The sequence below is a fragment of the Alnus glutinosa genome, chromosome 1, assembly GCF_958979055.1.
Source record: "Alnus glutinosa chromosome 1, dhAlnGlut1.1, whole genome shotgun sequence".
Classification (NCBI taxonomy): domain Eukaryota; kingdom Viridiplantae; phylum Streptophyta; class Magnoliopsida; order Fagales; family Betulaceae; genus Alnus; species Alnus glutinosa.
This window is the reverse complement of record NC_084886.1, coordinates 8494023-8518403: the sequence shown is the minus strand read 5'-3', so window position 1 is coordinate 8518403 and position 24381 is coordinate 8494023. Positions and strand designations below refer to the sequence as shown.

Here is a 24381-nt window from a genome sequence, read left to right as displayed (position 1 = left end):
AACACTCAACAATACTTTAAATAAATAATAACCCTCTTTTTTTTTTGTTGTATTCCTCAAAAAAATTCTCAGTTCCCACATCAAATTTCCTGCAAACACCTACTTCTCTCGCCGTCTCAGTCTGAGACTCTGAGTCTCAGATTCTTGAATAATTCCATATTCCACCGGATTGCTTTTTTATTTTGATCTCCTCTAACCCTTTGGCTCATCTTTTGTTTTCTCTCTTGCTTTCTTTCTATGGAGAACAACAACAACAGCAACAGTAACAACGCCAAGGCGGCTTCCGGAGGACCCAAACCAAACGCCAACCACAATAACAACGATGGCCAGGAGTCCGATGAGAACCCTAATCATGCGAATGCTGAGGAACAAGAAGAAGAACAAGAAGAACATGGAGTGGAAGAAGAAGATGATGATGAGGAAGAGGGACGTGGATCCGACGTGGAGCAGCCTCCTCAGCCGCCGCCGCCGCCCTCGAGAACCCCCTTTACTAATCTCAGTCAGGTCGATGCTGACCTCGCTCTTGCTCGTACCCTTCAAGAACAGGTCCCTCCCTGCACTCTCTTCAATTTCTTTTACTTTCTTTGTTTTCAAAATTTTGTTCTTGGGGGCTCAATAAATTGGTTTTCTTGGAGCTGAATTCCTACGATCACTAAGGTTGAGACTAATGCTATGGTTTGGAAATTACTGAGCTCGATGGACTATTTGTTAGGTGCTTTTCTTCTTTTTTTCAAAAATCAAACACAACACACTACGTAATCAGTTTCGTGGCTCGGAAGTCATCGCATTATTGAAATTAATGACAATGGCAATTTTAGTTTCTGTTTGGTTCTTGCGAAAATGTTGGTGGAAAGATGTGGTAATATTTTGTGTTTTGGTTCCTGACCTTTGAAAACCCAATCAAACGTATTATTCCAATGCTTTTAACCTGATGCAACTATTTTGCTCTCAGCACACGAAAAGTGGGGTTAGTGTCTTATCTCAGTGTTGCTTGCTTGTCTCTTTGATTTCTTACTGGTAGTTGAGTGCTGCCGATTGTTTTGTGATGGTTTTGTTGTACGCTTTTGGTTTAATTGGTGTTGATTGGGTTATGGAGTAGGAAAGGGCATACATGATGCTTCGAATGAACAATGACGGGAGTGATTATGGAAGTTGGGAAGCAGGAAGCTATGTGCATGATGATGAGGATGATTTTGATGATCCCCATGATGATACTGATGAGGATGATGATGATGATGAGGAGGAGGGAGAGGAGAGATATGGAGTTGATGTTGATGATGATGAAGATGCTTTCGATGTGCATGCTCATGAAGAAGCTGGGGAGGATAATAACCCCATTATTGAATTCGACCCAGCTGTGTTTTCGAGTGACGAGGCCTATGCAAGAGCCCTGCAGGATGCTGAAGAGAGAGAAATGGCTGCTAGATTGTTCGCCCTTGCAGGGATAAATGATCGTGAGTTTTCTGGGCTATTATAGCACTCTGTTAAATATTGCTTCTCTGAAGATCTTAATATTTTGCAATTATTTTAACTTCTATAACTGTTTGGGGTGGCAGGTGAAGTTGAGTACATAGAGGATCATGGTGGTAACTCTCAGGTATCTATCTCTATCACAATGGAAGCAGAAAAGGCATGGTTTTGTTTCCACACATTGCAAACCTGCACAGATGCTTGCACATGCGAATGAGCGCTCGTGCACACAAACACACTCAGCTCAGCAGTCTTAATCTCACCCATTTACATTTGATTATAGCCTAGTATCGTGTAAAGGGGAATGCTTTTTTGATCATGAGCTATAATCCCCTTATGATTTTCAAGGAATTAGCTCAAGTGGTAAAGGCCTCGGCCTTTGTGGTAGTCTCATGAGGTCTAAGGTTCGAATCTCCTTGAGTACAAACAATTTCTTGGGGCCAGCCTGCCGACGAAGCCGGAGTATTATCCGATTTGTGTGTAGTATTACCTGATTAGAGTTTTACCTGATCGAGATTTACCTAACAGGGTAGGTACACAAAGTGGCTTTGCCTTGAAGGAGTTCCTCGTCATAAAAAAATAAAAAATAAAAATTATCCCCTTATGATTAGGGACTAGATAGGAGTTATACACATGTTGGATAGGATAGGAAATATTATACTTCAATTGAATATCCATCTATTTCTTTATGCAATAGATAAGTGAGAGTTTGATAGAATCAAACTCAATTGTATGTATGGATAGTTTTTTTTTTTAGATAAGTCAATTGTATGTATAGATAGGTATCAACATTATTCTTTTTTTTTTTGGATAAGTAATATATATTTCAAAAAGGCGCAGAGGGGCGCAATCCAAAGTACACAAGATGTATACAAGATACCCCTCTTTCAAAGAGAAAGAAGAATACAAATGTAAAAAAATCAGAAAAAGTACAATCAGACAAAGTAGTCAACGTCACTCTCCACTTATACAAGGTTTTTAGCACCAATTTCTTCAAATTAAGCAACCAATCTCACAATCTTGGGTACCAACACATTCTAGTGGTGGAATGGCAAGAAGAGGGATTTTTAATAGAGTCGGAGTGATTTAAATGATGAAAAGCGCTTTTGCAATTGAACTGAATTTTCTGTTATCACAATACAGACTGAGATGGTTCATCATTGGCATAAATCTTTTTGGAAACTCGTGTTTCTACTAGGAGTTGAAGGATTGTTAGATCAAATACACTATGTTTGTCCTGCTTATCTCAAAATCTTTTGATTCTAAAGCATGCCAAGAGATCTACCATGGTAAGTGTGTTCTCCTGAAACTCATCAAGTAAAATTCGAATTGACCTTTAATCTTGGGGATTTAGTTAGTTCTCATCACAATCTAATCCATTTCTAGGAAAAAACAGAACATTTTAGAAGGGAGAAATAGGGAAAGACAGAAGATGAATGTTCAACTAAAAGCACATGCCTCTACTACTTTCAAGCTCACTTCGATAAGCCAAATAATGGTCAGTCCAGGCAGGAGTGGTCACAGCATAAGAGCAACTTATGACATCAAAACTTCATGCATTACTAGAGAAAACTGAGTTTTCGTTATTTTTGCCAATCACCCATATTGTGGCAGAGATTGAGGAGCATGGGGGATATTCAATCTCATCTGGAAAATCTAATGGATAAATCATTCTGGGGTGTTATGAATGGCAAATATCAGCTAAAAAGAATATGTGTAATGCTATCATGCTCCATAATATGGGATTTAGCAAGCATGTCATCCTAAAAGGTCAGAAAGAGATTTAATTTATAGGTGGCAAGACAAGGACAGACAGTGCTAGAAACCTAAAAGTTGGTGCACAATGGTATTCAGGATTCAGGAAAATATTACAAGTTTAGTTATTTTTTTTATATTGCTAAGAAGCTATGCTCAATTCGATGGTACTATTGGAATTTCCGAGTGGTTTGACTGTTTCCTCCATATGGATGGATCTGTTTCTTTTCTAGTAAGGGTCCCAAATGTTCATAGACCAAATATATGCATCTCATTTGATCACATGGCTGCGGGATCTGGCCTCTTATGGTTGTAAAATTTTCAACGTTAAAGTACGTCACATGTTTGTTGGAATTGCAAACATTTTGGCCTAGAATGCCTTGACATTCAGATCTCAAACATGTTTGTCAGGAGCTGATATAATTTCTGACATCCATCTGAGCGTGCGCTGGCCTGCCTGCCTGTATGTTTATGAGCATGTTTTTCCTAATATAGTGCTGTTATATGTCCATGTGAGTGCAGGCATGCCTGCTATGCTTCTCTAGTATCTTTTCTTGCAATGTTAAGAATGAGCTTGTAGTGATAATTGTAGCAGGTCCTATGGGCCATTGGGAAAGTCACCAGTCGCAGTTTTTTCTCTTGTGGCAGAAATGAAGTATGTTTGTCATTCAATTAGCTGATGCATTATCTCCTTACTCCATATAGATTACGAATAGTTTAGAATATAACACTTACTAAAAAAAAGTTTAGAATGCAACTCTCTTTTTCCTCCCCCCCCCCCCCCCCCCCCCCCCCCCCCCCTCCCTCTCAAAAAAAAAGAAAAAGAAATAACAACAGTATGCTCCAAGTCTCAGCTGGTAATGTTCTTTGAGTTCCTTTAAACTATATTGGAATAATTTGATCAAAAGGTATTAAAGAGTGTAAATTATCTGATCAATAGGTATTAAAAGAGTGCTTAGGTATGCTTAAAGCCCAATGCTCAGTGCAGCTTGCATGAAATGCCTTGGCATGCCCTGAGCGAGTCACCTTTAGTGAGATGTAATTTAGTAGAAAAGAATCCATTCTTTCACAACGTTTAAGCTGAAAAAAAAAATACTTCTTTTCAGTGTCATGTTAATTAATAGTTCTATATGTTAGTTATTTTGTTGTTGCGACTGGTTTGCTTTTCATGTTATCTTTATTGAGTTTTGTATATATTATTGTTTTTCAGCTTTTTGACTATATATGTTATAACTTACAACTTACAATTAGAACTCTAAAGGACATGAAAGGAATCCTAACTTGTTTTGACAACAGAATAATTCTAACCTTGCTCTTCATCTTCTTGCTATGTTTACTATTTTGGACTTTCAAATATTAGGAACATATTTATCTTTAATAATTGATGCATTTTGACATCAACATATTTGGTAAAGCCATGTGCTTGATGGGTTTGCATCTGATGTCATGTACTTGGATGTAGTATTGTTTTCTTTGTGTGAATTTTATTTGATTATAAAGTTGCATATTGCACGGTTGCAAATTGTCTTTCTTTGCAACCATGTGCACTTTTCGTGTCTTAAAACATGTTCTCACTCATGCTCTTTCTTAGCTTTGTGCTCTGCCTTTGTGCATAGGCTTTAGGAGATCCTGTTGATCAAGTGTGCCAGCTTTAATAATGTCATTTGGTCAATATTAATCAATGGCTTTCATTCGATTTCCAGTTTGAGATGATGAAATTCATTCGAATTCCTTCCAAAAAAAAAATCTTGTACTTCCCATGAGGCCTTGCTCTCTTTATGTTTGATTAGAAAATCTACTCTATTCTTAGATTCCTTGCTTTTTGTATTTTGGTTATCTTTCCTCACTGTTATCCAAATCTATATTTTCCTAAGATACTTTTGCCGGAAATGTGATGATTATATGATAATTTTCTTGACTGGCTCTTGCAATTAGTCTAGACGGTTATATTGCATCAAAGGATGTATTATGGAGTTCCTTTTTCATTTCAATAATTACCGCTTGGTCGTTTATTTATACTCTGACGACGTTAAGGTTTTAAGCCCTGGTTGTGTGTGCCCTTTAGCTTTTGTTTGTTGAATTAGTAGGTTGGCGCTCATGTTGTTGCAATGGGGCTGGTAAAGCTTGCTTTTTAAGGACTGTAGCTGTGAAGTTTGTCTTATTTATTAGTTATTAGTAAGTTTATGTTGCTATTACTATTACTGCTGCTGCTGCTACCGCTACCTGCAACTGGTGCTACTACTGGTTTATTTGTTTATTTTTGTATTTTAGTTTAGTCTACTTTACATCAATTCATTTGCCTACTTTTTGTAGGATACATGGGAGGAGGTTGACCCCGATGAACTTTCCTATGAGGTAAACTGGGTTTGGATCCTAGTGCCTTTGGTGGAGCTCTTTATTTTATTTTTTTGGTTGGGTGTTTTTTCTTCTCTTAGTATGAATTTAATTATCTCAGGAGTTGATTGCATTGGGTGAAGTAGTTGGGACGGAGAGCAGAGGGCTTTCCGCTGATACAATTGCCTCTTTGCCTTCAGTAAATTACAAGTCAGGAGGCAGTCAGAATGGAAGCAATGATTCGTACGCTCAATAAACGATTCCCCTTTTTGAAGGTTATGTACTGGTTTTACTATAATGAATTTTGTATGCTCCTGTTTCAGTTGTGTCATTTGCCGTTTGGACTACGAGGATGGTGAAACGTTGACATTGCTTTCCTGCAAACATTCCTACCATCCTGAATGCATAAATAATTGGTTGAAAATAAACAAGGTATGCTCATATACTTTCGATTTTTACATTCCCTATAAATACACTAAGCATAGTTCTGTGAAGAAACTTCTGGGTAAATTAAAGTTTCATTATTATTCCCTCAGAGACCATAACTGCAGATTTGGGTTTTTTTTTAGTGCATGATTCATTCTTTTTGCCTTGGAGTTCTGATCGGACTAGTTTTCCTTGCCTGTGTTATGCATTTGTGGCTTTTTTAGGTCTGCAAGATTTGGTTGATGGTCTCTTAAGTGTTTTGTGGTTCCATACCATTCAAAAGTTGTTGGTTCCATGCAAGATTTTATTTTTTTCCCCCCTACTACCTCTTCAGAACCAAGAAGAATACAAATATTTTTTTAACATTGTTATTGCTTGGAATGTTCTGCTAGTGCAGTGAACTAATGAAATGAAATCTAATATGGCATGGCTGCAAAAGATAGGGAAACAGTGAGGTTTTGGCCAAAGAAGAGAGGGATGGCAGTGAGAATCACTCACTCATTAGACGTGGAATCATCAGCACCTTTTAACAGGGGACAAATTACTGTGTCGAAGCCTTATGCCTGATTACAAGGGGGAATAACTTACACAATAACATGTGTTGAGCTCTCAAGAAAAATACGAGGATATAATTGTAATTCTGTGAATTCTAATAGACTGAAACTTAAACTTATGGAACCTTAAAAAGGTAAGCTTGCAATAAGCACAATTTTAAGTGATTCATAGAAACTCTTAAAACTGTTTCCCACTCCATTGCAAATTAGACCAACCTTCATTTAGCCTCTTAAAATATCTGCTTCAACTTGGTATCTATTTATTTTTTCTTTTTTGTACACTTGAACAGACTAAAAGCTTCTAACCCACAAGTTTAAAATTTAAGATTTAAAGAAAAGATTGAAGAAAACAAATAAGAAGCTATAGATGGAAAAGAGGGAGAATGAAGTGCAACTAGTCATAAATTTCAATACCCACAAAAAGAAAAATAAAAAGTCATAAATTTCAAAAAACCAAGTCAGCAAGGTATGGCTTCCTGTGAAATAGCTGGTTTGTTGTTCTTTGTCGAATATTATTTGGAGTATGTAATCATCACAGTAAATTGCCACATTTCCAAATTTTTGTTTTTCGCTGGACCTGAGTCTTACACAAATCATTGGAGGTAATTACTCACTCATCTAGTTTACGAGTATTGTGAGGTGTATTAGTCTTCTCATCTGTAAGCTAATGTAGCATCTTCACTTAGTGAGTGCCTATTTCCACACCTCTATTTGTCGCTTCCACACCCCTCTATCTCACATGGTGCTAAATCTCTGTTGATATCTTTTTGAGCAAGAGCTAAAGTAGCACCTAACATTTCCCTTCCACTTAACGTAGAAGCTCCCCTAATAACTTAGGTTCTAATGGCATGTTTAATACCACATTGGCTTTGACTGTCAACACAGTTGAATGGGTTTTGTAAATCTTAATTTTCCCCCCCTCTATTCACCTGTGGGCATGACTTTTCCATGATAGTGTGATCCTTTTCCCCATCATCATCAAATAGATTTCTTCTATTTTTTTCCTAGTTATTCAATAGACCAACCTTAGAACTTTTTCTCTATAAACTTTGTGTGCATGACTTATACATGAGATGATCATTTTTCCTATCATCAAAAAACGGATTTATTTATTCATTAGACCAACCTATGAGATTAACATATCATTAGCTTACAATGACTGGTTTTTAATCTTTTTGTAAATAAGAATTTTATATCCATGTACTTTTCTTCTAAAGAAAAAAGTAAGGGAGGGAGGGATAGAGTGGTATGTTAAGATGTTTTTTAATAGAAGAAAGCTGTTTGAGACAATATTTGTGTTGGTATTTGATGCTTCAGATCACCCTTCTGTTAGGTGCTTGAAAGCTATATATACACCATTTTATATGTTTGGCTGGTAAATTTGAATTACAAATGAGCTCTATATCTAGTTCTACTATATTCGTTTTTTCAATACCTGTGATTAAAGAAACTCTTGAAAATATGTAATGGCGTTTTTCAGAAAAGAAGAAACACATTGCAAAAAGAAATAATTCATCTGCGATGTCAATTCATTTATGGTGCCAAGGTTCATTGGTTGCTTATTCCAATGGTCTTGGTGGCATCCTTATCAGGTCTTTAAGATTTCGTTGGATGCAAACAATTCCTTGAGGCCACGCCCACGGGTGATGCCAGAATCTTACCCGATCCGTGCAGAGGGGTAGCTTTGCACGGGTCTGTGGTTTGCTTGACAGGAGTAAGTAGACAAAGTGGTCCTCTCTTGGAGGGGTTCTTTGTCATCAATAAAAGGTTCATTGGGTGCTTAACTTACCAATGAAAAGAAGAAAAATTCATTTATAGTTGAGAAATTGGAACATAGACACTGTTTCCTCCAAGTTAATTTGCACTCTTGATTCGTGCAGTGTACCATTATTCTGAAAATGTGCTCTCTCTCTCTCTCTCTCTGAAGATTGACTCTGTACTTTTGAGTTTTGTTCAATAACTCTTCGATCTTATGCATATGAATTAGTCACTGATGTGTGCTCTAAAAGGTATAGGTGCTAAAAGAGGATGTGTGCTACATGTGACTTGCTTTGCGAATGCTTACAAAAAATAATACTAACGAAATTTTTTTGATCTGCCCTGTGATTGCAGGTCTGCCCTGTTTGCAGCACTGAGGTTTCCATATCTGGCAACAGCTAGTAGAATTTATGGATCATGGCTCATAATTATTTGCATTAGTTAGCACATAATTTGGGTCGTGGCTCTTGTTTCGTTATTATGCATATAGTTTTTCTCTGCAAGTGGAAGGAATACCAAATGTGCTTGGTTGTATCCATGTTTTAAAGCAAAACCCTGCAGTTGAAGCTAGTTTACAATATTTATTAGATATGGCCTTTCTCTTTAACCGCAGTTGAAGATGGTTTAGTTATACAAATGGATAAATAGTATGCAATTGCTTGTGACTTTCTTTGCACTTCAACTTCCCTTTGCAAATAGTATACATTGCTTGTGACCTCGTAAATTATGTCACCTGGTTAATCTGCATACTTGCTTTGCAATTTTCTTGTCTGGATGCATCGAGCAAAAAATTACTAGTAAATGGAAACTGATTTTCAAATCAACAAGCAGTTTGACACTATGTAGGAAAATAGCTTACCACTCTCCACTCTCTCCCTGAATCATAGCCCCACCCATCCTCGTAGAGGAACTCAATTGTCCCTACCCCTAGGGGGACCCTCCTCTGCCTCTCGGCCGCCATCTTTCTTTTGCCATCCCAACTTTCTTTTCCTATGGCAATCACTACCGCCACAAAGAAACTTTAGCCACCCCCTTCTCCCATTGCCACCCTTTTCCGACTATTACCTACCATCCTCGGTGCTCCATTGTAACCCCCCTCACAATCAACCTCATTCTCCTGCATTTCAACCTCCCAACAATTCTTCCAACTCCCCCTTTTCCTTCTTTGAAATTCCAACTATCGGCAACGGTATTGAGTGTTTTTTGATAATTTTGATTAGTTTTCGGTTGCGGTGCACAAATACTCTCGTACCAAACAATGAAAAATATTTTCAATATGAATTTTTAGGGTTTGAACCAAACAATGAGAAATAATTGTATTTTCCGAAAAATATTTTGAGCTAAAGATGTCTTACCTTAGAAATTATTTTGCGCTGAAACAAAAACGCAACGTAATTGTTCGCCTTACTATTCAATCACTATAGAAAGTTTACTATAAGGGAAAACTTCAATTTACTCCTATGAAGTTGTTGCCAATTTGCAATTCTAACACCAATGTTTTAATTTTGTTAATTGCACCCTATTGAGTTTTAAAAAATTTCAATTTAGGGATTCCGTCCAAATCATCCATCTGAATTAACGAAATTTGCCTCATGTGCCGTTCACGTGCCTGTTAGGGATGAAAATGGACCGGAATACCCTTTACAAAACGGCACCATTTTGTGAAACACCAAAACCAAAATTTCTCTCTACAAAACAGTGTCGTTTTCGTACAAAACATCATGGTCCTGTCGGGGAGTAGGTTGTCGGGGAAGACGGCGTCGATCGGTTGGCGGCGAGCGGGTCATCCTTGACGAAGATGGACCACGCGACGAATGCCAGCGCAGATAGAAATTTTCGAGGTGGGTCGTGTATCGAAGGAAGTCCGTCCAGGTTTGGAAGATGATCGAGGCCATCTTTCCCGACGAGTTTTAGGGCTCGACACACAAACGGTGCCGTTTTGAAGCTTGGAGAAGACTTACAAAACGGCATCGTTTTGTAAACCTTCTCCAAGCTTCAACGCTCCATGGATGACTATTTCCAAGTGAGGATTAACGGGTTTTCGTCGACTTAGGGTTTGCGTCGACCGATTGTTGAAGGAGACAGGGAATGCAAAACGCAGCATTTTGCTGGGAAAAAAAAAAAAAAAAACCATTGAGTGCAAAACACCGCGTTTTGCTGAGAAGAAGAAGGAAGAAAAAAAAAAAAAACCCTCACAAAATGCTGCATTTTGATGAGGGTATTTATGTCTTTTTGTTTGATTTCGTTAAGTCAGGCGGTTGATTTAGACGGAAGGGGGTGGATTGAAAATTTCTAAAACTTAATGGGTTGCAATTAACAAAATTAAAACATTAGTGTTAGAATTGCAAATTGGTGACAACTTCGCGGGGGTAAATTGAAGTTTTCCCTTACTATAAACAATTGACTTTCATCTAGACTCTCTCACAGCTTGTTAGAGACACAATATCTTCCAGAATCAAATTAAATATAGATATGTTGCCATTTCATACAAATAATTAACCAGATCCTCTTTTATATTTTTTCTAAATTTCTTTGTTACAATATCGATGAAGTTCAAGTTTATAGACGCTATCCACGTGTGCTATTAAACATGCATCGGTAAATATCTCAGAGCTCTCCTCATTTCAGTTTCACTGATGCTTCACTCAAGTCTTTTGCACCTGGATTTCCAACATTCAAAAGGAGGGGGTGAAATTTGCATAAAGTAAGTAGACCAGAATAGAATGAAGGAAACAAATTTAAATAGTTGAAGAATGTGAGAGCATGCACCGGAGCTTTCATTTTTCATCCCATTTACGTTCCTCAACACTTTCCTGAAAACTTCTATCCTTCTCCTTGTCGGATGCCATACTTGCTCCAGTGTGCCACAATTTTCATCATCACAGGTAACTCTTTTAAAGTTTGTGCATGTTAAAACGGGCGGGCATCAAATTTGGAAGTGATAACAGATACCAGGAAAAGCTCCAGAATGCTAAATAACATGTAAGATTCTCAACCCATTATGTTGCTCATTAATTTCATCATCCCAATAAACACAGGAACAAAAAAAAGAAAAAAAAAAAGCTGCTTAAGTTGTATTGAAACAATGTTACAAAATAGTAAAGTAAACAAGACTAGCTCACAGTGCTAATGCGATGTTAACTACAATTCAATGATTGCATACAAATGGGTCATCCACACTAATGTAACACTGATCACAAATACTAGAAATTGCTCAGCCAGTACATTAATTAATAGTCATGTTTCTTGTCTTCGCATAACAAAGTTCAGCAATCTGTACCTGGGAGTGAGCTACTCAAATGACTTCTATATGTTTCAAGTTAGATCGGTGGAAGTCACATGTATGATACTACAATGTTTTGTCTCTGCACCTTCTGCTTTCTTTGGAAATTGAACAACTCTTCACATATTGTAACTATATCATTTTAAAGGGTTATGGGCTTTGAATATAGCTTGTTTCTTTTTTCTTTTTCCAATGGAACTTGTAGACATACACAGAAAACGAAATGATTCTTAAGTTGTGCATTCACTCATAAAACAAATAATTGAACTCCATTGAACAAATCTGCAATTCACAGACACAGAAAAGGCCCATGTTCAATATTTACATCCACTTGTAGAAATGTTTTCAATTAATTTTATCCAACTAATGGATTCATAAATCTTGGTTTCTGAAGTATCAGGTAGTATGCAATCTTCACATGGAATCAAATCAATAATAGTGAAAAAAGAACAGAATTTTCCCATGGAGAGCATACCTCAATTGGTGATGTCAGAGATCAGTATCGCAGGAAAAAGGTCAATTATGAAAACATAGCATTCCATGCTGAAAAATAATCCATCATTAAAGCCGAGAAAGACATGTTTCTTTAACCATGTGCACTCTGATTCCACACTAAAATTTGGTTGAGCTTTTATGAACAATCTTATTGACTACTCCTCAAACAACTGGCTCAAGTCAACCTCCACCTTCAACATCTGAATAACACATTCTAGGAATTCTACCCTCCGCAATAAGATTTTTAACTCCTGAGGAAGTCTTAGCATCTTCTAACAACTTAAGTACTGCATCTCTAACAATTAGACAATTCTTATCTAGTGGTTCTGGAAAGTTTCCTTTGTCAGCCATCTCCTTTAAAATTTCCAAAGCCAAGGTTAGGTTACGATTGGACACAAGACTACTTATTAATGCTACATAGACAAATGTGTCAGGTTTCATTTCCTTCTCTTCCATCTCGCGGAGAAAAGCGAGTGATGTGTTGGGCCTACCACATTTGCAAAGACCATGAATGAGGGCCATGAAAGCAATTCTGTTTGGAGCACACCCTTTTTTTCCCATTTCATTCCAAAGCATCAGTGCATCATCAGGTCTTCTAGCATTACACAACCCATCCACTAACGTAGTGTAAGTTATCACACTAGGCTCTCTGTCTTCCGCAAGCATCCTGGAAAGGCAAAGCATGGCTTGATCAACATCACCATTTTTGCACCATCCATCTATAAGAAGGTTGTAGGTAACAACTGAGGGGACACGCCCCTTGACCACCATCTCATTCAGAATATCTTCGGCTTCTAAAACTCTTTTTGCCTTACAGAGCCCACCTATCAATATATTATATGCAACCACATCAGGGCAATAGTTACGAGAACAAATGTCCCGGAATAGCTCCAAAGCTCGATCCACTTCTTGAAGCTTGATTAAACCGTCTATGGCTGCAGAATAGGCAACTATATCAGGAAGGAAACCTTCTTGAACCATGCTAGAAAGAAATTTCAAAGCTTCTACAGCTCTCCCATGTTTGCACAGCCTTTTTACAAGCAAGCTAGAATATTTTATCCATGGTTCATGCCCATGAGCGCGCATCTCCCTCACCAGATCAAGCGCTGCTACAACATCCTCTCTTCTACATAGGCACCCAAATATAGAATTGTGAGTAAATTGGGTTGGTTCAAATCCTGACATCTTCATCTCTCTAAGAAGCTCATAACTCTCTTCCAATCTATTTGAATTGCACAGACCATCAATTAAATTGTTATAAAGTAAAATATCCGGTTCACAACCAATTCGATTCATATCACGGAAAAGGGTAAGTGCTAGGTCCAACTTACCAGTCTTGACTAGACCATCAATAACAATTCTACAAGAAGTGGTGTTAGGGCCAATAGCTTTATTAACCCTTGGGAGTTTATATGATTCAATGTCAGAATCAGGTTGATCTCCCATCATCACCCGGAGCAAGAGACAAGCTTTATCGAGTGAGCTGTTATTGACAAGACCATTTAAAACAGTATTGTAAAGCAAAATTATAGCTTTCTCGTCCATAACTTCTTTGCTTTCCTCAAGTAATCGGATCATTTCCCTCTCTTCAAAGAATGTCATAAGCTTTGCAAGTATTCCAACATCAGGATGAATACCCAACTGCGTCATTTCTGAATACAAACATAAGGCTTTCTCCTGCTCTTTATTTTTACAGAGTCCTCCTATAAGCACATCATATAGCGAAACATCAGGATTGAATCCTGATTGCCGCATTTTATCAAACAATTGAAGGGCCTTATCCACTCTGGATTCCCTTACAAACCCATGAATCAAGACACAAAAAGTCTTTTGATTCAATCTAACATTACGGTCTTCCATTCTCTCAATCAATTCGAATGCCTTATCTACCTCACCCCACTTGCTAAAAGACAAAGCTAAGATAGAGAAAACGTGCTCATCAATCCACCCTTGCTCATTCATATCATTAAAAACACTCAATGCTTTTTCAAATTTCCCCGCATGGCAATAAACTTGCAACACCGGGGTTAACGTGTACTTATCAGATTTCCAACCATAATCGTGCATCTCTTTCAATCTCATTTCAATCAAATCAATAGACTTAGACTTGGATATAGCCTCAAGCAAACAATTATAGCTATAATTATTCGGAACGCAAAGCCCCATCGTTCTAACTCGATCAAACAACATGTTAACTTCTTCGACCAATCCCATACTGCCTAAACACCTTACGAGGTGTCCCAAAGCTCCCGGAGTCATGGAACAATGGAAATTTAGAATATCCATGGCCAACGCTCTCAGTGGGGCAATTTGTCGAGCACGGGATAGGATCGAGGCCATGGTATTGTAAGTATAACAGTTGTGCTTATACCCACATTGATTTGAGGCCCAAGTAAAGAACATGTGAGCTATTTTCCAACTCTTTAGGCCGTTTAGCACACTTTCAACAACTTGGGTGGTCAGTCTTGGAACAAGGTTCTTGAGTTCTGGATTGTCTGGGGAAAAGGGTTGCTTGGTGAAGATGGAAATGAGGGCGCTGGTGATGCTGGTGAGGTCTGAAGGAAAAGATGAGTCATTGCGGGTTTTGGTGCAAATGGGTCTGTGAGAATGTGATGTGGGAGAGAGGTTCTTGATGAAGAAAAGTGAAACCAGAGCATAAGGGTTGACGGGTTTAACTGATTTGCAAAGACTTTTATGGGCTCCTATCATTCTTAGCAGCGCCATAGGTTCTTCTGAAAGGATTTGCTTTCTCAAGAGAGATATTTACCGGTAGCCGCTTCAATGCGATCTTTTGTTCTGCCCATGCATAGATGACTCAATTTAGACATTATTAGCCTTGAGAGTTTTAGTTTATTCTTTTGAGCGGCGGTGGAGATCCTATATAATTTTTATTATAAATTGATGTAAAAGTTCATAATTAATAAAGTAATCAAGTATTTTATTAATTTCTCTTAATTATTTTATTTCATCAATTGTACATTTGACTAAAAATTGTTAGAATTCCTAACACCTACATTCTAGGGTAGAGATTATTATGTTAATTGCCAAAAGAAATGTATATAACTAATTCCCTCTTGACTTGTATTCTTGTCGATCATGAGCACTAGCTAGCTTAGAAGGTTGTCTTGTTTTTGGAGTGGCCGCCACGAATGACAGCGTCATCGGGAAATGGATTCATATATCCTGTTTGAAAATTCCTAACTCCTCCTCATTTTTTTGGGATTTATTTTTGAATGATTGAAAAATAAGTTGAAATGATATAAAGTTCAAATAATTTATATGAAAAAAAAAAAATTATATATATTAGTGAATTTTTTATTTAAAAAGTAATAAAAAAATATTAATGTGATATAAAAAGTTAAAAATGTTTTGAAATTGACATTTTTTTTTTTTTTTTTTTTTTGGGGGGGAAATGAAAATAAAGAAAGGCAAAAGAGAGAGTGAATTTCAAACCGCCAATCGGTGTGCTTTCCACGCTGTGTTCATCTCTTCAATGGGGACGTTCTTTGTCTCGGGAAGGAAGAAGTAAATGAAAATAGTCATGAAGTTGACAAAGATGGCAAAGAGATAGAAGAGACCAAACTTCATACTGCAAAGCATGGCGAGGAAGGCTTGAGCAATGACAAAGGTGAACAGCATGTTGACGGAGACGTTGATGGCTTGCCCGGCCGATCGGATCTCTGGAGGACTGATTTCGCTGGGTAACAGCCATGTCAATGGGCCCCAAGACCATGCGAATGCAGCCACATAACAGCAAATTAAGAGCAAGATTAAATCCGCTTCGAATTTCGACAAAACGGCTTCTCCACTTGCCCCAAATTTCATGCCAATCATGGTTCCCACACCAATCTGCGGTGCAAATTAAAGAAATATGTTGTATATATATATATATATATATATATATATATATAATATGTCCATAACAAGAGTGAGAGAATAAAACAAAAATAATAGGCCCATATTATTTAGCTAAAAGGTTATTTTAACTAGTTTGTTATGTAGAAAGAAAAAAAAAATTTCAAAAAAGCTTCACATCCAGATAGATAAAATAGCTAAGAATTTGTTGAGGTACTACATTGCTTAGCAAACTCAACAATGCATAATTTATATTTAAAAAAAAAATTACAAAAATTTCTTATAAATTGAGTTGTACGAAATCCTACAACTCAGTCTCTAAAAAAGTGACATATATCTCTTTTCACGTAAAAATCGCATATCTTTTTAATAGCATGTGATTCTTACATGCATTTTTAGTAACATTAATAATAAGAGGAATAAATGTATTTTTAGTCCTTGTGGTTTGGAGTTTTGACAAATAAATCCCTTAGTTTCGAGAAGTGCTTAATCACTCTATGAGATAAGCAAAAAAGAACAAATTATTCATTGCAGTTAAAAAAGTTGACAAAATTAATTAATGTGCTAAATAAGGGTGGCCAAACTACTCTCAAGACCTTGGGGTGGTTGAACCACTCCCCCTAAGCATATATGGGGTCGTCAAAACTCTCCATGGCCATCCTCAAATGGCAATAAATAAATAAAAAAGAATGAAAAAAAATGAGGGGATGGCTGAACCACCACCAATGGCCATAGGGTGGTTTGGCCACCTCCTATAGCCGGTCTGATTTGTGCCGATCCAGTACATTAACGGATTTGTAAACTTTTCTAACGGTGGAAACTAATAATTTATTCTTTTTCGCTTACCGCAACGGGTGATTAATCACTTTTTTTAAAACTTATAAAGCCATATGTCAAAACTCCAAACTATATGGACAAAAAATATATTTATCCCTTAATAAGGAAGTTTAAAGGACATATGTAACTTTTTATAGGGCCCTACAACTCAACTTATAGGAAATTTATGTTTATACAAAAAAATAAAAAATAAAAAATCATTAAGTTCCACTCTTCTTTAGAAATAATGAAAGTAGATATAGAAATAATATTTTAAATTGAAAAGTGAAAGATAGTTTTGTTGTTACCTGGCAAATAATCGATCATTTGAGCGCCACCTTCAAGGAACAGAGCCCTTCTCCCAAACCTGTCGACTGAGTAGATGGAAACAAACGTGGCAAGGACATTGACAACTCCGATGATGACCGCAGACATGAGTGAAGCTTTCTGGCCAAAACCCAAAGTCGATCAGAAAAAGAACAGGCGCATAAAACATGATCACGTTAATTCCAGAGACCTGCTGGAAGAATGGAACGAGTGAACACATGCAACAAAGCTTTCTCCAGCTGCCATCTTTGATCAAGAAATGATCTTTCAAAGTGCTTTTACTCGATCTGATGAATCCTTTAATCCAGCAAGCTAGAGAGAATTCTGGCATGCAGGCCCCATCCCAAAAGATCGGTCTTGCTTATACTATTTTTATATATATTTAGATCGAGGGCTGTTGGGCCTCCCGGCGAAGGGGTTCTCTTAACAATTGTTTTACAAGAAAAGGCCGGGCAGGGCAGCTTATTGCTTCATGTAAGCTGCTTGCATGCCTTGCTTTTCAGTGTCGTGGTAATTGACAGAATATTGTTATTTTGTGTGACAAAGTCGATCGATCGTAGCGCCATCGATCTGTCTTTCCGTTTGAATCTCTAAACTTGGCGATAATTAATAACCAAAGGAAGATGTAAATAAACGAATCTGTCTAATCTTGTAAGAAGGGCATCTACACTGTTTGACTACTAGCAACAGTATGGTCTTTAAATCTTATTTCTTTTATCTAAATATAGATGAAATTATTAAAAGATTCCATGCAACAGACTTAATTTCTTTAGGTGTTACTTAAATTAAGGAAAATTCAAAGAAAGCAAAAGTACTACTCTCAATAACAAAATAAACGACGATGTCTAATCTTGTAATTAACAAGGATATTAAAGCCCGTTTGGGATTACGGTTTATCAAAATAACGATTTTAAAACGCAGTTTAATTTATAAAATCACAGTTTTTATATTCCCAATTAGCGATTGGTAAAACTTGTTAAATCTGAGTATTTGGATAACATTGGTATAAAAGTGCGAACATAATAAATAATACTATTATATTTAAATCTAATGTTTATGTACACAGCCACAGGACACGGGGAGATGTCAAGATGTAATAGAGTTTTTCATAGATTTCAATGATATTATATTTAAATCTAATATTGTTAAAGCACTAGCCACAAATTCTTTAAAATTTTATTTCTTTTTTCAAATACAGGGTATCCACCTTTACTTTCTTTTCCATAATATTTATTTGAAATAACATTTAATTAGTTTTTCTTTTTCTCTTTTTCTCCTAGTATTTGTTTCAAAGAATATTTAAATGATATAAAAAAAAGAAAGTTATTATAGAGTTTCATCCTCTTATTAATGTTGGAGTTTAGAAGGAATTCAAAGGATTAAAATCGGACAAGAGTACAGAACATACATATATGTAACACGCGCATTTAACCAAATCCTTACAGGCTCATGAAATACTCTGTTTTTAACAGCTTAAATTATACAACCGACTCTGTTACAAAGTATTTATAAGAAGAGATGAATTAAAGGAAGCGAACTGTCCATATCCACAATTTCCCACCCATTTCAAATATGAAGGAATCAGCAAGTTCGGCAAGCAAGATGTTTAGCTGACTAGGCAACTGATATTGACCCCAACAAAGCATCCAAATATTCCTTAAGCTTCACTTTTGTAATCGCACCTTCCCTCCTGCTTTCTGGAACTTCCTGCCCATTCTTGAAGAGGATCAAAGCTGGCAATCCATAAACTTTGTACTCTTCAATTAGTTTTGGGTTCGAATCATGATCGATTTTTACAACCGTCAATCTGTCTCTATATTCCTAAAAGTGGTAAAAGAACTCTCTTTCAAGAGTGAACACATAAATATACAAATAACAAATATAACATTCAAACCAATGACCACCACCCAAAGTTATTCATAATATCGGCACATCACAATACAATACTTATTTATTTTGGGGGTAATTAATTAATAAACCCTAGAATTTGACTAGTCAAATTACACTTTTTAAGTCTCAATTGTATCCGTTTCCATTCAAAATCATTACAATCTAAGACTTCAGTGAGTCTCTATTTGACTAAGACTACATTTAGTATACAAAAATGATGATTCTCTAAGAATAGGAATGACTATCATTAGGAATACAAAAGGCTGGAATGAAATGACCATTTCTATTGTTTTGTTTGCTGACGATACAATACATGAACGACCGAATTTCCTAAATTGAATCAATTTCCTAAAATGCTCTCACTCTAAAAATTTATTGGAGGAATGGCTATTTATCAATATATATAGAGATAGATCGAATAACAAATAATATATATAGATATCCCACAACTACCTTATATTGATGCTATTATAAAGGAAACACTGAAGAAACACCCTGTGGCCATAATGCTTGCTCTGAACTTAGCTCTTGAAGACCGTAACATAGAGGGTTATGATATTCGTAAAAGAACTATAGTCTTCATAAGTACATAGGGTATGGGAAGAAACCCTTCAATATGGGATGCACCTGAAGAGTTACGCTCGGAGAGGTTCTTAGGAAAGGCTTTTGATGTGAAGGGACAAAATTCCGAGCTATTGCCATTTGGTTACAGCCTAGGACTAAAGATGATTACTTCAACCTTGGCAAATATGTTACACGGATTTGACTGGAATTTGCCAGATAACATGAAGCAGGAAGATTTGAGCACGGAGGAACTCCCGCTTGTTGCAATCACAAGACACAACTCCCACTTCATCTTTATTAGTTGTCACTTTTAACTATCATTATCCAAACCATAACTACTAATGTTATTTTTTTTGTACATATCCTTATAATGTTGATGTGGCATATAAAGTCATATGTCAGTTTCATAAAATCAGAATATGAGAAGAGACATTAATTTAATATTTAAAAAGTACTAACATAAATTGAAAATATAATGATCCCTAATGTTCTTATCTTGTGGCATCATATGTTTTGATTTGAAAAAAATGTGTCAAACCAAATTATAAGAATATGTATAGCAAAAACATCTACCAAATGAGTGATTGATGTTCACAGAATAATGGTAAGACAGGATAAGCTAATATTGAGGTCTTTTTAAAACTTCAAGCACCACATTAAACAACGATAATTCACAAACAGTTTGAAATTTGACATGTAGCTTAACGACCAAAATCGCATTTTGACCTTTTAAAAACTTCATAATTTATTGAAGTGGCCCCAAAACTTATTAAGAATTCAGTAGTAGTTGCTGGCTTGCCGCCATTACTCCAATGCTAAGTTCATCAATGTCTAGAAGCTACTTTATCTATTACTGAGTCCTTTTTCTTTCTTGGCACAACTAAATTGATGAATTAGATTCATTTTAGTGCTTTAACTTTAGAAGTCAATGGTATTTTGTAATGTCAAGATTCTTGGAGATAGGCTGTATTTGCAGCACATGGGTTTTACTTCAGGTCAACTTGAATTACTGATCCCTCTTTCTAGTACTTTAGCAGTTCAGAACCTAGTTTATAGTATTTCTAAATTGAGAGTCAATGGCTCACAATGATAAGGGGACATAAAATTCTATAAATATTAATGAAACTGTTTCATTTCAATAGAAAATAAAAATTCTAGAAATTTTCAGAAATCATGCTCTACAATTTGGAATTGCGTGATGCAATTAAACCCTAAGTATCAGTAGCATTTCAGAAATGATGCTCCAGAATTTGGGAATTGTATGATGCAATTCAACTCTAGGTATCAGGTGCAAACCTAGGGTAACAAGGGGGTGCCATGACCACCCCTGGGTTTTAATAATCCAGCTACCCTGTATAAAATTTCACATAGATATCCCCCATCTATTTTGAAATTCTAGGGGCCACCTGTCTTTCCCCCCTTATCTTCTCCTAGAAATATTTCCTGGCCTTATCATTGGTTCATGCCCAAGGAATTTAGGAGTTATGCCTAGAATGTCTTCTTTCTGAAGCAAATTATAGCACAATATAACCAATTCCAAGCGTCAACTTGACCTCAAATAACCTTAAGAGTCACAATGATAAAAACACTAAAGCAACCCAGCATTTATACCCACTAAAACCACAAAATTAAACCAGTAAATGTTTGTGGATGGTAACAAACAAGTCTGGCAATCTTCCCTTTCTTCTCTATTTAAATAAAACAAAAACAAAAAGGCATTCATTCTATGTCATTTTGGTGTTGGAGCATTTTGTCTTACATCTCCACAAATTATAAATCCCAATGCAGACAACCTTATATGTAGCACCAGCTTTGTAGCTCATGGTACCAATCATGATTCAAAAGGAAGAGGTCTTGGGTTCAATCAGAAGAGTTGTGTCCAGGGAGGGGCCTGGATCAGAGGAGCTGCGTCGGGGAAGGGTCCTGGCTACACTAGCTTCTTGTTGTAAACGTCAAGACTGATCAGGTTCAATTTAGAAACCCAATTTGCATCATGACATCCCAGCAACTAGCTGCTTTCCTAGCTACTGTTGTGTCTGGGGAGGGGCCTGGCTACACTAGCTTCTTGTTGTAAATGTCAAGATTGATCAGGTTCAATTTTGAAACCCAATTTGCATCATGACATCCCAGCAACTAGCTGCTTTCCTAGGTACGGTTGCAAATAATCTTTTATTCTGTACCATGTTTAAACTATAGTACAAGTGGCATGAAAAAGAAACTGGACACATCCAATTGTATGAATCATCAAAGAAATGACAGGATTATGTTTACTTCCATTCTCTATGCATTCATCCTAGCAAAAAAACATCGTCACCGATATGTCACCACCAGCTACAGTTGGAGCCTCATGGGAAACTATTTATGTGACATTTTGTCATAAAACATCCTTTGCTTGCAAGGCCTTGTCATAAGAAGGTATTATAATAACAATTATAAAGCAGGAGTTGCGGTAAATCCACCACAGGATTATTATGAGTAGAGAAGGCATAGACTTTCTAGCTATTCCTGGATCCAGTACTGAATAAACGTTCAGACTAGTGGCAACTAAGACTTCACTGTAACAAAACTAAACGTACAAAATATTGTACATAGAGAAAAACATTTTTTTAGCTTTGAACCCACAGAAAAGAAAAAGGTTCAACATAGACTAGTTGAACAACTCATCCAAAGATCAGAGCTTAATTCGTAAATGTCTTTGGAAAGTCAAGTATCAAGTGCAAATTTGCATACATTAAATTAAAGACAGGGTGGACATAGAGGAGTATTTGCATCAGCTATTGAGCGAGCTCTATGAACGGTACCTTTATAATTTCAAGTGGATTTCTTTACATAATTTTAACTGTCAAGTTTGCTTTAATTTACTGGTGTTTTTGGTTGTTGATTCTTTCTTCCTCTGTTGATCATAAACTTTATACATCTTTTATTTTCTAGGTTCTTTTTTTTGTACGTCATTTTTCTCTTTTCAATCTTTGTCTTCACAAACCTCCCACTTCTTTGTTCTAATACCATAAAACTAATAATGATAATCACTCTGAAAACTTTAATCATAAAAGAACAAAAACTTGTGCACGATGTACAAGTTCTAAGCACGCAATCATGCACCAAAAATTCAAATAATAAAATGACCTTCTTAATTCTGTTTAAGCCACCATCACTTCTCATAATTCATGATATTTATCCACACTACTCTTCTACACATCTGTATTCTTTTTTTCTTTGTTTTTTGACATGTACACATCTGTATTCTAATGTCATATACATACATGCATAAGCGAGAGAGAGAAACAGACCTCCTTCAAATCAAACTGAACAAACACACATATACGTAAATACATGTATACATATATAGATTTTCAAAGCCAATTTCAATTGGAAAGAAAAAAATGACTGATAGGAATCAAACCTGGGCGACCCATTCCATGGCAGGAGAGATCAAGCGGCAGGGACCGCACCAGTTGGCGACGAACTCCACGAGAACCGGCCGGTCCGACTTCAAGACCGTGTCAGAGAACTGGCTCTCGTTTATCTCCGTAATACCACCGCAAGTTATTGAAAATTTACCAACTGCAGTCGGGGAATTACGGGACCTGCACGGTGCTCTTCTTTGACTTCGAGACGCGAAGAAAGGCATCTTGGGCGCGAAAGAAGTGGCGGGAGAATAGGAGGTGGAGGTAACTGTACAAACCGGAAGGAGGGTTGGTCTTGGAAATAACGTTGTATTTGAGAGCATAATATCCATCGCCGATTGAGCTCAGCTAGATACGCGCAGAGAGAGTAGGGTTCAGAGCAATTTATCAGCGAGAGAGCGAGCCGAAGAAAAATGGTGTTAAAATTGTGGACCGAAAGAAAGCCAAGCTGCTACCCCAAAGGATATGGCGTGAAAGCCACTCTTCGTTAATTTGTGGCCACAACGAAGCAACATCGTGTCACTGTGGATGAAGCTCTTCTCGTTACTACTTTTTCGAACAATTTTTCACTCTACTTCTTTTTCAATATAAATTCTAACAATTTTTTTTTTTTTTTTTGTTCTTTATTGTCTTTTATTTTATTTTATTTATTGTTTTCCTAAACCACACAATTTTATTATTTCTCGACCTTCTTATTCGAAATTTCGAAGGCCTGATTTTAAGAAAAAAATTGTGTTGTGTGAGTTCAAGATCTTGAGGAGGAATTTGATCATTTGAATTGAAAATGAATTGGAGAAGAGCGGGTTCATGTGCACAGAAAGGTAAAATTGTTTAAAAAGATGTTAAAAGGATAAATTTTGCTTTTCTGTTTACATGAATCGGTTCCTATTTAATTTAACGTTCATTTCAACCGGAGAGAATCCGAATTTCTTAAAGAGTCTATGTGGTGCATTTTTATTGCAAGAGAGTGGAGGAGCTGGCAGTGTTGGTATGGCGGAAAAGAGTAATGATATTGACTTTTTTTTTTTTATCTTCTTAAAGTTGAGTAGCTTGTAAAATTAAAATTGAATCAAAATTTGGGATCTCTCCTAAATTAAATTTGAATTCAATTGTAATTTTAAAAACTATATCAACTTTAAAGAATAAAAAAATAAAATAAAATAATAGTATATAACATTAATCATAAGAAAATCTCTTTGTAGTTGGGGAAAGTTGAGCTACCGATTTAGAGCTGGTAAATTTTTGGAAGAATGAAAAGTGAGGGGAATCAGACAGGGTCAGCCGAATTAGGGGGTTTAATAGGCCAGTTTTTTTTTTTTTTTTTTTTTTCTAACTAAAAAATAATTAGGGTTTGTGTTCTAGTTGCAATATGATTTAATTTAGAGCTTAAAATGGAATCTGGACAATAATACTTCTAGAGGGGGTGGCCATGGTGATTTTTTCAAAT

General features: G+C 36.5%; 3 protein-coding genes across 3 annotated transcripts; 1 reads left to right on the top strand and 2 right to left on the bottom strand.

Annotated features, from left to right (window-relative positions):
- Nucleotides 1-46: 46 nt before the first annotated feature.
- LOC133870609 (E3 ubiquitin ligase BIG BROTHER-related) lies at nt 47-8979 on the top strand. Its single transcript, XM_062307775.1, has 7 exons — nt 47-546; nt 1100-1454; nt 1557-1597; nt 5539-5580; nt 5681-5802; nt 5883-5991; nt 8652-8979. Exons 1-7 carry the CDS (start codon nt 238-240, stop codon nt 8697-8699), a joined length of 1026 nt encoding a protein of 341 aa, XP_062163759.1. The 5' UTR covers nt 47-237; the 3' UTR covers nt 8700-8979.
- A 3162-nt stretch (nt 8980-12141) lies between these two features.
- On the bottom strand, nt 12142-17523 carry LOC133870602 (putative pentatricopeptide repeat-containing protein At5g08310, mitochondrial). The gene is made up of 3 exons (XM_062307767.1): nt 17055-17523; nt 15529-15924; nt 12142-14871 (listed from the first exon to the last, which is right to left on the bottom strand). The coding sequence occupies exon 3, from the start codon at nt 14797-14799 to the stop codon at nt 12256-12258; it is 2544 nt and encodes an 847-aa protein (XP_062163751.1). The 5' UTR covers nt 14800-14871; nt 15529-15924; nt 17055-17523; the 3' UTR covers nt 12142-12255.
- A 929-nt stretch (nt 17524-18452) lies between these two features.
- On the bottom strand, nt 18453-23482 carry LOC133870594 (thioredoxin X, chloroplastic). The gene is made up of 2 exons (XM_062307757.1): nt 22931-23482; nt 18453-18894 (listed from the first exon to the last, which is right to left on the bottom strand). The coding sequence occupies exons 1-2, from the start codon at nt 23264-23266 to the stop codon at nt 18688-18690; spliced, it is 543 nt and encodes a 180-aa protein (XP_062163741.1). The 5' UTR covers nt 23267-23482; the 3' UTR covers nt 18453-18687.
- Between the last annotated feature and the right edge of the window lie 899 nt (nt 23483-24381).

Excerpts from the sequence above, each read along its gene's own strand:
- LOC133870594 (XM_062307757.1), bottom strand. The coding sequence starts at position 23,266 with ATGGATATTATGCTCTCAAATACAACGTTATTTCCAAGACCAACCCTC. Across the intron at positions 18,895-22,930 it reads CCATGGAATGGGTCGCCCAG|GAATATAGAGACAGATTGAC; the intron begins GTTTGATTCCTA and ends TACCACTTTTAG.
- LOC133870602 (XM_062307767.1), bottom strand. The coding sequence starts at position 14,799 with ATGGCGCTGCTAAGAATGATAGGAGCCCATAAAAGTCTTTGCAAATCA.
- LOC133870609 (XM_062307775.1), top strand. The coding sequence starts at position 238 with ATGGAGAACAACAACAACAGCAACAGTAACAACGCCAAGGCGGCTTCC. Across the intron at positions 1,598-5,538 it reads ATCATGGTGGTAACTCTCAG|GATACATGGGAGGAGGTTGA; the intron begins GTATCTATCTCT and ends TACTTTTTGTAG. Across the intron at positions 5,803-5,882 it reads CAGAATGGAAGCAATGATTC|TTGTGTCATTTGCCGTTTGG; the intron begins GTACGCTCAATA and ends CTCCTGTTTCAG.